At 38.1% G+C, this 9,863-nt stretch overlaps 1 protein-coding gene across 1 annotated transcript; it reads left to right on the top strand.

Annotated features, from left to right (window-relative positions):
* Window positions 1-4,326: 4,326 nt before the first annotated feature.
* LOC146484951 (uncharacterized) lies at window positions 4,327-9,544 on the top strand. The gene is made up of 2 exons (XM_085103821.1): window positions 4,327-5,115; window positions 8,727-9,544. The coding sequence occupies exons 1-2, from the start codon at window positions 4,390-4,392 to the stop codon at window positions 8,937-8,939; spliced, it is 939 nt and encodes a 312-aa protein (XP_084959947.1). The 5' UTR covers window positions 4,327-4,389; the 3' UTR covers window positions 8,940-9,544.
* Window positions 9,545-9,863: the final 319 nt, after the last annotated feature.

The following is a 9,863-nucleotide window of genomic DNA, read 5'->3' as shown; positions in this document are numbered from 1 at the left end:
CCAGTTGTATTCTAAAATGAACTTGCAAATTTTGTCTTTAGTTCACCAAGCAATTCATAGACTGATAAACACCCAACATTTCATGCGACAAATACCAAATGTGCAATAATTCGACTGGAAAAAAGTTTGTATTGCTTTGCATACCGGCTAAGATTGTTATCCTCACACAAGATGAGCAAGGTTTTTTACATAGAATTTGTGTGTATCAAATTGATGTAACCAAGGCTTGTGCTCAGGTGAACATTTAATGCCATGATGCTTAACTTACTGACTGACAGAAGCAAAGCTTTTCCAAGTTCACTATCAAACGTGTTTGAATCTGTGAACATAAATCGTCAGTTCGATGTCTTGTTGAATGCACCATGATATGTCGTCGTAATGAAGACCTTCAGTGCTCAGCTTTAAACAGCAGTTACTGTAGTGTCGCCAATAAGTAGACCCGTTTGGTCAGCTGGAAGTTTGGACACTTAAATCTGAAGTTTTCATGATTTGTTTAAATGTTTTCTCACTCACTTTTAAGTGTTAGCGGTAAATGCTTGGTCCGTTTATAACTTATGTACAGGAATTAGGCAGAAAAACAATATTTTACTCAGTAGAAATTTCGTCTGCCGTGTATCAACTTATCGGCCAGTTCGTTGCTGTTTGGATTGTGAAGTATTTTTCCTTCTACAAATGTAAGTTCAACACAATTTGGTAGAATTTGGGTCGCCTTGAGTTCCCTGTTGGATCGTAACGGACAAGAACACATATTGCTCCAGTTCAATCTGTCCCTAAGCTGTCCCTATGGGTAGTCAGGCAGAGACATATTCTTTAGTCAGAATATTCTACTATTTTTGCCATTTACTAGTTACGCGGAGAAACAGTTTGCGTTCATTCGTTTGGACAGCATTGAGGTTGAAAAAGTTTGCAAGCTGACATAATGTTAAGCCGCACTGTCATCAACAGATGGGTTCAAAAAGTTCACCGGCCTTTAAAACTATTAAACTAGCATGGCTGTTAAAGATGAGACACAGAGTGTCAGTATTATGTACGGTTCGCTTCGGTGACTGTCTGCGGTTCTTCGGAAGACCTAAAGCGTCTCAGTCGAATTTCGGAATTGTGATGAGCCAGAGTAATATTTTCTTTGCTGAAAATGTCACCAGAAAGTTTCGTAGCTTTAGCAATCATAATTCCATTGTTTTCAGAGGGAAAAAAAGTAGCCCTTAGGGGTAGGAAATAAGGTCAGCTAGGATTTTTATGAAGAGTCAGAAGCTCACGCCGGAAATTCTGGGCTTAAATATTCCCCTAAAAATTTTGAACAGTTCAAACTCAGTTTAAATGTTGCTTTTTGCCGTGAAAGTCCCTGGTTTAACAAAGACCCATTGAAAACTATCTGGGGAAAAAAGGCATTTTAGGTAATTTGCTTAGATTTCTTCGTTGGTTTCTCCTGAAGAAAGCCAGGACGTTTCAGTTTTCCAAGAATATAAATAATCATGGAATTTAAAAATACAACTCACCAGGTAGCTGTATTCAAAATCATAAAATCTTCCGCTAATCCATTTTGCCCTCGCCTAATGAAATCCTCCACAACACGCGGTCCATATATTGTCGTATCGTTTAACTAAGGGAATGTTCGCCTAATCGTCATTACAATTGACGAATATAGTGTATTATTACTTTTCATGTACGTAGTGGAAAGGAAAAGGAAAAAAAAAGGCCATCAATATTTGGTAAGAATTATTCAGTCAGGTGTGGTTCATGATCGTAACAAATATAACTACGGATGCCATTTCAGTTCGACATTTCCTTTACATTAGAATAAACTCGTATTAAGGGCTGAAATGAAAATGATTTCCCAAAACATAACTTTACTCTTCCTTGTATCAAAGATAAACTTTGTGTGACATAGAATTGTAGTTCCACTTTTTTATTCTGAGAATAAAGGTTCGTCATTTAAAAGCGATCGACCATCCTGCAGTGATGCCTGCTAAAGCACTGTGCCAGTTTTGAAGTAGAAATTTGGAGCCTTTTATCGAGTTTGTTTCTTTGGCAATCGTTCAAAGTTAAAAGTAAAATATTTTGTCTGTTTAGTAATGAGTCGCTGGTTCCCTTTCCGCTTGCTTGATAATAACAATCAAAGCGTGAAATGTTATACGAATGAATGATGCAGCCGTATAAATCAGACAAACTCTTGGAGCTGAAATGAAGCGTGCATTTAAATGAACCCGGCCGCGTGTCACTAATGAAAAATTTCGCAACAACGGAATTGCATTACGGAAGCACACGCGAAAAACGATTTCATTAAAGAACGGAAGACCGGCAGACATCACTGAGGTTAAAACTTATCACGCAAACGGATCTTGAACTTGATTAACCTTTCTTGTTTTTGCGCACTTGCTTGAACTAATCGTTGTTTTATAAGCGAAACTGGGCACAATACGTGATCTATGCGCTAGCATGTCCACAAATTGAGTGGATGTTAAAGAGCTCATGATCATGTAAGACTTTTCCCTTTTCTCCTCTTCTCTCACTGAAATGAAGAAAACAGAAGAACGCTATAACATTTTTAATAATTCAGCAAGTTCGAATTTAAGAAGATCGGTCAGAAAGCGACCTAGCGGGAAAATCTTCGATCAGAGGCACAAGGGGATGCAGATTTAGGCATGATTTGAGCGTGGGTACAAAGTTCTATTTACGGCCTTCTTGCACATGATGCGTTTTTTGCATGGTAATTTTATCCTCGTTGTTAATTTTACTGTTTCAGTGCTGCGGGTACATTCCTTTATTAAAGTCCTTCTGTTTGTGTCACAGAGGCCCAAATTGTCTAATCCTGTTAAATCCAGACTTTGGTAAAAAAAAAAGAGTCGTCCACAGAATAGGTCGGTAGGCATGATTTACTAGAGCCGGTTAGCCAATTTTCTGATCTGTAACGTTTTAGGGGAACATAAAATAACTTAAACATGTTGCTTTGCTGATAATTCACGATGAATGTCTACCTCTTGATCATTGTTTCCGTCGCAATGTTATTTATTTACAAATCAAACATGTTTCAGTTCGATCAAGAGTGAACAAGTGACCCAGTGTTCCTCTCCTCTCGTAGCCGTTGGCTTACTTATTTCTCATTAGCTTGTTTGGTTTGGTTTGTTTGTAGTTAAGCTGAATTTGCAGCTAAAGCAAGTAAATAACTTTGTATGTAAAGCACGTAGCTCCCCAATGATAAAGTAGATAGCCGGATGCTGACCTAGGGAAGTAGTTCATATCAGTAACCTGAGGTTAGCCCCAACGCGCCTTGTCTGCAATGTGTGGAATAAAATTGTGACATTACAACATCCAGCTTTTGAAGACTTAACTAACAAAAAAAGCTAACGATTGTAAAATTGCAATAATTCAAAACTATCGATGTTACCAACTGGCACCAATTTATCACGTGAGATTTGTTTGCCTAATGAAGCCGAGAAGAGCCCTTCGATTCGGTGAGAAAGGCCCGTATATTTTTCCATTATTTTTACCACCATGACAACTTAACACAAGCCAGTTCAATATAAAAACATAAACAACCGCGCAAATCTCTTATTCACGCTCTGAATTGAAAGGTCGTTTCATACCTTGTTAATAGCTTAATTAATTTACAGTAGTTATTCTTTGCAAACATGTACTACCAACGCATTGTACACATCACTGCTCCATTTATCAGCAAATTAAGAGACTTTGCCGCTCACACTTCGAGTGAACTACTTTGGTAAAACAAAAGATGGACGCGTCAGCGCGTCGGCGGAAATATCGTCACACTAGGAACATTTTATATTACATGCAAGTACAACGTGCAATATGAAATGACTTTTAAAATATCAATTTTAGATTGATATGTGATTTATTCACTTTCTTCATATTCAAGACCTAAGAATGTTTCCAAAGATGAAGGTTTTGTTTAGTGAATACCACTGACAACCACATAATCACCTTAAATAGCATTTTCACGCAAGTATGTAAATGTTTACAGGGGCTTTGTCGTTACTAAGTGCCAGCCAAAGGCCTCGAACTTTACACAACTAAAACAACTAGAAAATGCCGCCATTCTAAAACAAAAATGCGAAATATAGAAAGCAAACATGTCAAAGTTTGAGATTATATTCATAATATGGGCTTATATCACGAGAAGAGTCTGCAAATCAAACGGTTTTATTCAGGGCTAATGTTTATTCGGCCGTGACTCTCATTCCTTCAATCCAAGAACAATTACGACTGACGTCATAATTGCTCGGTTCACGTCGGAGTTGATTCGAGTGACGACATAAGTGTTTCCGGTAATAGATCGTCATGAAAATAAAACTATATCAACGCTCGGAACTTCAGTGCAGCTACATATCCGTAACGAGTGTTCGGCTAGTCACAACTAAAGCACAACGAAGCATGTTTATCCAGGTGCCAGATTCAGTAAGCAATTCCCTCAGGAACGGACATGTTCCCAAAACGCAGATCCATTACCCCAGATCTTCTTTCCAAAGTCAAGAACCGGGAAGCGCTGTTTTACTGAATAGCAGTGCTATACACGAGTCACGAAATTTGTTGTTTAGTAGACTCGAGTGTAGTTGTGGTGTAAAGCAAGTGAGGCCAGTTTTAGAGCCCGGATGGATCTCATGGCGGCCAGCCCTGATACCCACCCACGAACAACATCGAATGTGTCGAGAAGTTTGTAACAACTTGCCGGTTTTAGTGTCTCCACATGGTTCTCCACCAAAGCAGAGAGCTTTAGAGCTAACGATGCAAAATGTTCCAACTACAGAAGAGGGAGTGTCGGCTGTTAAGGAAGATGAACACAGTGAAGAAGACGAGATTGAAAACTTAGAATCTCCGCGGTCGTTCGCGTCTTCGGGATCGGGCAGCAGCCGAGATGACGCGTTTATCAACCTGAGCCCAGATGTGCTGAGTTCAAGAGGAGCGCAGGCACCTGCTCCAAAACCCCGCTCTCAACAGGCCAACCCATGGGGAAAGGCTTCTTACTCGGACCTGATCACAATGGCGATAACGTCCACTGATGACAATATGATGACTCTGTCAGATATCTACAGCTGGATTGTCAAGAACGTACCCTACTTCAATGACAAAGGAACTTATTTATCGGTGCAAGGGTGGAAGGTAAGCCTAAGCTTATAACTTACAGTAACAGATCATGTGACAACTTGATATGTAACAATGCCTTAAAACCCCTCTCCTCACCTATTCTTTGAATTTGAAGTATTAATTCTGAGGATTAAATACAGCAATGCTATCGCGCGCTACTTACGGCTTTAAATTAAAGCGATGCGACAGATTTCGAGACAGATGTGCTGTATCAGACTGTCAAATAAAAAAAATGCGATCTAATAAAGAAAGTCGTGGCTTAAATCAAGCCGTTCTTCGACGTACAAACAACAATTCCAAAATCCTGCACTCGGAAACAAGTTAAAGTTGCTTCTTTAAATTCTGTTAAAACAGAAATGGAAGATTTTTGTTGCTAGCGTTTGCTGTATGCTATGAAAAATACTTTGCATGCTTTCAAATTAAAATATTTTGTCTGGTTAAGGATATGTTTTGAACGTCTGCTTAATTGCCTCGTTAAGGGCGAGGTACGATTATTTATAAGGATTTTTTTTCTTAGAAAATTAGTCTGCTTTTATCGAACTAAATCTCAAAACATTGGTTTAAGCCTATATTAAATAAAAATATAAACACAAGAAAGCCAAACATGAGGACGGACGTTTAGCATCAGACAAGATTGAAACAGATTTCACGAATGAATGTAGCGGCAGATTTCGCTGAGCCGTAAGCAATCAAGAAGGCACCCAGCAGAGAATTTGAAACAAAAGTCCCAAAGCCTTTTCTCCACATTTCCATATTGTTCCATTTGTCCATAAAATTTAATCTGTTTGGCTTCTTAGCTGAATAATATTCACGCGTCAGAACTCTTATTTCTTCAACTTACGCTGGAGTTTTCTGATTGAAAATTCTAACTTAACTTTTTTCGTCTGTAAAGTGTCGATTTTTTTTCCATCCGAAAACATAAGGAATCATTATGAAAGTCAGAGAAATATTTTACCTAAAAAAAAAAAGAACAATTAAATCCGAATATCTTAGGTGACGGTATGGCTTTCCGAACACAAATATTTCACCAGCGAAATTTTTCACTTCGCTCTTGATAATAATTTTAAAACAGTTGCGGTCTATTCCTCGAAAATTACTTGTTGTAACAAAGATTTTGTTATGAGCTACGCATCTAAGTTTTAACTTCATGTTTCAAGCTCAAAATTATAGAGCAAATATACCGCTAGGTATTCGGCCTTCGTGACCTCATTCAAGGACTCAGCTTATTCAACGGCATCCTGAAACAGCCGTTTCCGAAGTTGTCTTCCGTTTTTGTCTAACTTTAAGTCTTCCTGTGTACGTTTCAGTCTGCCAAAAAAGTATTTTTCCTCGTTGGAAAGGAAACTGATATTTATTTACTAACGATGTAAATCAAGTAATTTCACGGGATAAGTCAGTCTTACAACTTCGAACCTCATGTATTCATTCATGTATAATTACAGTTCCTTACTCTGTAGTCAAATGAAAAATTTCGCTCTTTTTGTTGCCGATAACACATTTTGAACTGATTCTCTCACAACTTCAGCGATATCACGCACAGCCTTGATCGGCCGTTCACTCAAAGGTCAGAGACAACCCGCTTCAACCAGAGTATGTGGGTCATGTAAAATCCCTTAATTGTGACCATTCCAAAGAGAGCTAGCGAGCAGTACTGTCTTGTGGCGCTGTTCATTTTTTAATAGCTAGAATGATATTTTTAAAAAGATTTTTCCCTTTTTTTTTAACTTTTGCCCTCTTGGTACGTCAAGAACGGCTTGATTTAAGAAACGATGTGTGGTCCATCGACAGCTGAATCTTCGTGCAACAGAGAAATGGTCCTCAGTACTCTCCCAAGCGAACCCATGTGAAGATCACGTTTAGGGAGGAAAATCTTTTTGGAAGGTCCTACTCTGAAGGCGCCTTAGAATTAACTATGGTTTTCTTATTTGATGTGAAATTTACCTTGATCTTTCGTAACATAGGAAAACCAACGCCCTTGGAAACAGATGTTATTTCGAGTACAAGAATTGCCCTTTTTAGCGGGTCAAACCACATCACACAAAAGGACTCAGTAGTTCAGTCATTCAATATCTTTTATTTGCGTAGTCACTTTTAAGAATTTCTACCAACGGACTCAAAATTTAGCACTACCTCGCAAATCATACTAAATAATATTAAAGGGAAATACGTATCGGAAGCTTTACTGTGAATGGTGCATAAGCAGTGTTTCATCTGCAGACCCGACTTGAACAACACAACGAGCAGCACCATTAACTAAGCTAAGCCGGGTACTGCTCAGTAAGCTTTCGTTTGAATGGTCACACTGGACTTTCATGTACGGATTCGTTACATGGCTAAAAGTTTCACACTGAAAATAGCAGTCTAGTATTTTGAAAATGCCACAGTGGTACCTGGCTGTTTATAGGTAATCATTTTCAAACGCTGTAGCCTTCGATGATATAAGCTCTGGGGAAACTTCCAGAATCATAATAGCAAACCAAACTTGGGAAATATATCTAAAAAAAAAAAGATAGAGATATAATTGTTTTTTGAAGTTAATGGCTCTAAAAATAGAGAAAACGCGGAAATCCTTTATCAGGCTGCGACAAACACTTGCGACATCACCATATCCCAAAGGCATTATGTTAATAACGTTCCCTTGTCCTAAAAACCTTTTTAAATGTTATTTAAGCCCCCTGCTAGATTTGGTCAAATGAGGTAGCGAATGGACCTTTGATCTACCACTTGCTTGTCCAGATTCTTGTGTCTTTTAGATATTTACCAAATAAAATTAAACACACTGTGAACGATTGTAAATGTTGACTGTGCAGCATGAGTTTTCTGTTCACCAACACCACCAGAACCATACCTCAAGCTATGTGAGGTGGCTTGACTTTTGTATTATTTGCTTGAAATCCTACCGTGTGGCCATTGAAATGAAAGCTTTTAAGAACTCCTTCCCTGCGGTGCTGCTTTTAATGCAGTGCAAGGTCGTTCTTTGAATCTGTAGCTAAAAACTTTACGTGTGACCTTTCATAAGAAAGCTATTACTGAGGTAGCTCTTCCCTGTGGAGCTGCTTTCATATCCTGTGCAAGGTGGTTCCATCTTTTTGAGTCTGTGAAAGAAAACTTCCAAGTGTAGTAATTCAAATGCAAACTTTTGAACAGTATTTTTCTATCAGAGTTGTTTCATGTATTCCGAGATCTGCGCTGTTTGTATTTCATATACAAATTTGGGAATTTGTATTGCACTTCGGAATTTGACCTCTTTTGGGGGTAAAAGTGTTAGCTTTGAGCCCCTTACCGCTCAGAAACTGAACAACAGGGCATTGTCATTGGGCAAAAAACAGGAAAAAAAATCGCATGGAGCAACATGCCTTAAGAGAGCATCTGGTAGCTATGGATAGCAAATTTAATAACCAGTTAATACTATGGGCCTTACTTCACCTGCTAATCTATTTGTAGCACCCATTAAAACAATTTTTTGAGCTTACACGATCTTTATAAATTTAGCATTCTTGGTGCTAAGCAGTAAATGCTCTTAACAAGACCATGGTTTTCTCAGAATAGTGATGATAATCGTTTTTGCTTTGTTCTTAGCTTCATAAAGTAATATGTAACCTGAATACTTGATTATCTTTCTTCAGAACGCTGTTCGCCACACATTATCCCTCAGGAAGCGATTCGTGCGAGTCCCAGACCCCACGCGACCATACAGGTCCATGTGGACAATTTCGGAGGAGTATCAGAGAAACCATTTGAAAGCCAAGACAAGAGATTCAAAAATTAGGAGAAGGAGAAGTAGCGAAGCCAGACATGGAAATAGCCAACCAATGGATTTAGATGGAACGGTTTACTGACATTTAACATCTACATTGTTTTCGAAACAAACTTTTTTCTGGAACAGAATCCTGCAGCAGTTTTTGGCGGGAAAATTACGCAGACGCCACTTTCTTTTGGCGGGAAAGTAACGTAGACGCGTCAGTGTCAAACGTGGGTCGGAAAAGATATCACATACTGCAGAACTCAAGATGGGCTGAACTACTAGAAAACCATACTTCTCCGAAAAACATATGAGAAGAAGTTGTAAAATATCTTTTAACAATCTTCGAACTAAAAAAAGTTGCAACCCCAGAGCAAACAAGTTAAAAAAAAACTTCGTTTACATCCATACGCCGTTTTACTATCTTAGGCATATATAATTACCTCGAGTATTGTAATTGAGTAAATAGAATGTAGAATATTTTATTCCTAAAAGGAATTAAGTATGCCCAATAGATTGGTTGTCAAAAAATAGCCAAAGGCAAAATATAAATGAAAATATTTTTTGTTATAATGCATATATTAACAGACAGAAGAAAAAGTTTATTCTTATATCAAAGATTTGTATAAACGATGTAAGATATTATGTAAAATTTGAATTATTATTGCCTGTTTGAAGCAATAAAAATGTGTTTAAAAAGTGAAAACACAGGTTTCTTAGTTAATATTTCAAGTGGATTTACAATGGTACCCTGTATAGTCTCTGAACAGACTCGAGACTTCGCGAAACAATAGGTTAATGAGCGAAAGTTATCGCTGTACACGTGCATTTTGGTAAATTTCTTTTCCGTCTCCTGCAAAAAACAACTGACGTGAAATGGCCAAATTCAAGGTTTAAGTTAAGGATGAACGAGGATACACCACGGTGAAGTCTTCATTTTCGTGTTCAGTTTGAACGCCTCTCCTACTAATTCATTTTCTGGATAGTTCGCCTGCGTTGTAGAAGTTTATTAATGAGTTGG

The sequence above is a fragment of the Pavona decussata genome, unplaced genomic scaffold (assembly GCF_977016875.1).
Source record: "Pavona decussata unplaced genomic scaffold, jaPavDecu1.1 SCAFFOLD_28, whole genome shotgun sequence".
Taxonomy (NCBI): Eukaryota; Metazoa; Cnidaria; class Anthozoa; order Scleractinia; family Agariciidae; genus Pavona; species Pavona decussata.
This window is presented reverse-complemented; position numbering and strand designations above follow the sequence as displayed.

Coding starts and splice junctions, on each gene's coding strand:
- LOC146484951 (XM_085103821.1), top strand. CDS start 4,390: ATGTTTATCCAGGTGCCAGATTCAGTAAGCAATTCCCTCAGGAACGGA. Junction 5,116..8,726: donor TATCGGTGCAAGGGTGGAAG/GTAAGCCTAAGC, acceptor ATCTTTCTTCAG/AACGCTGTTCGCCACACATT.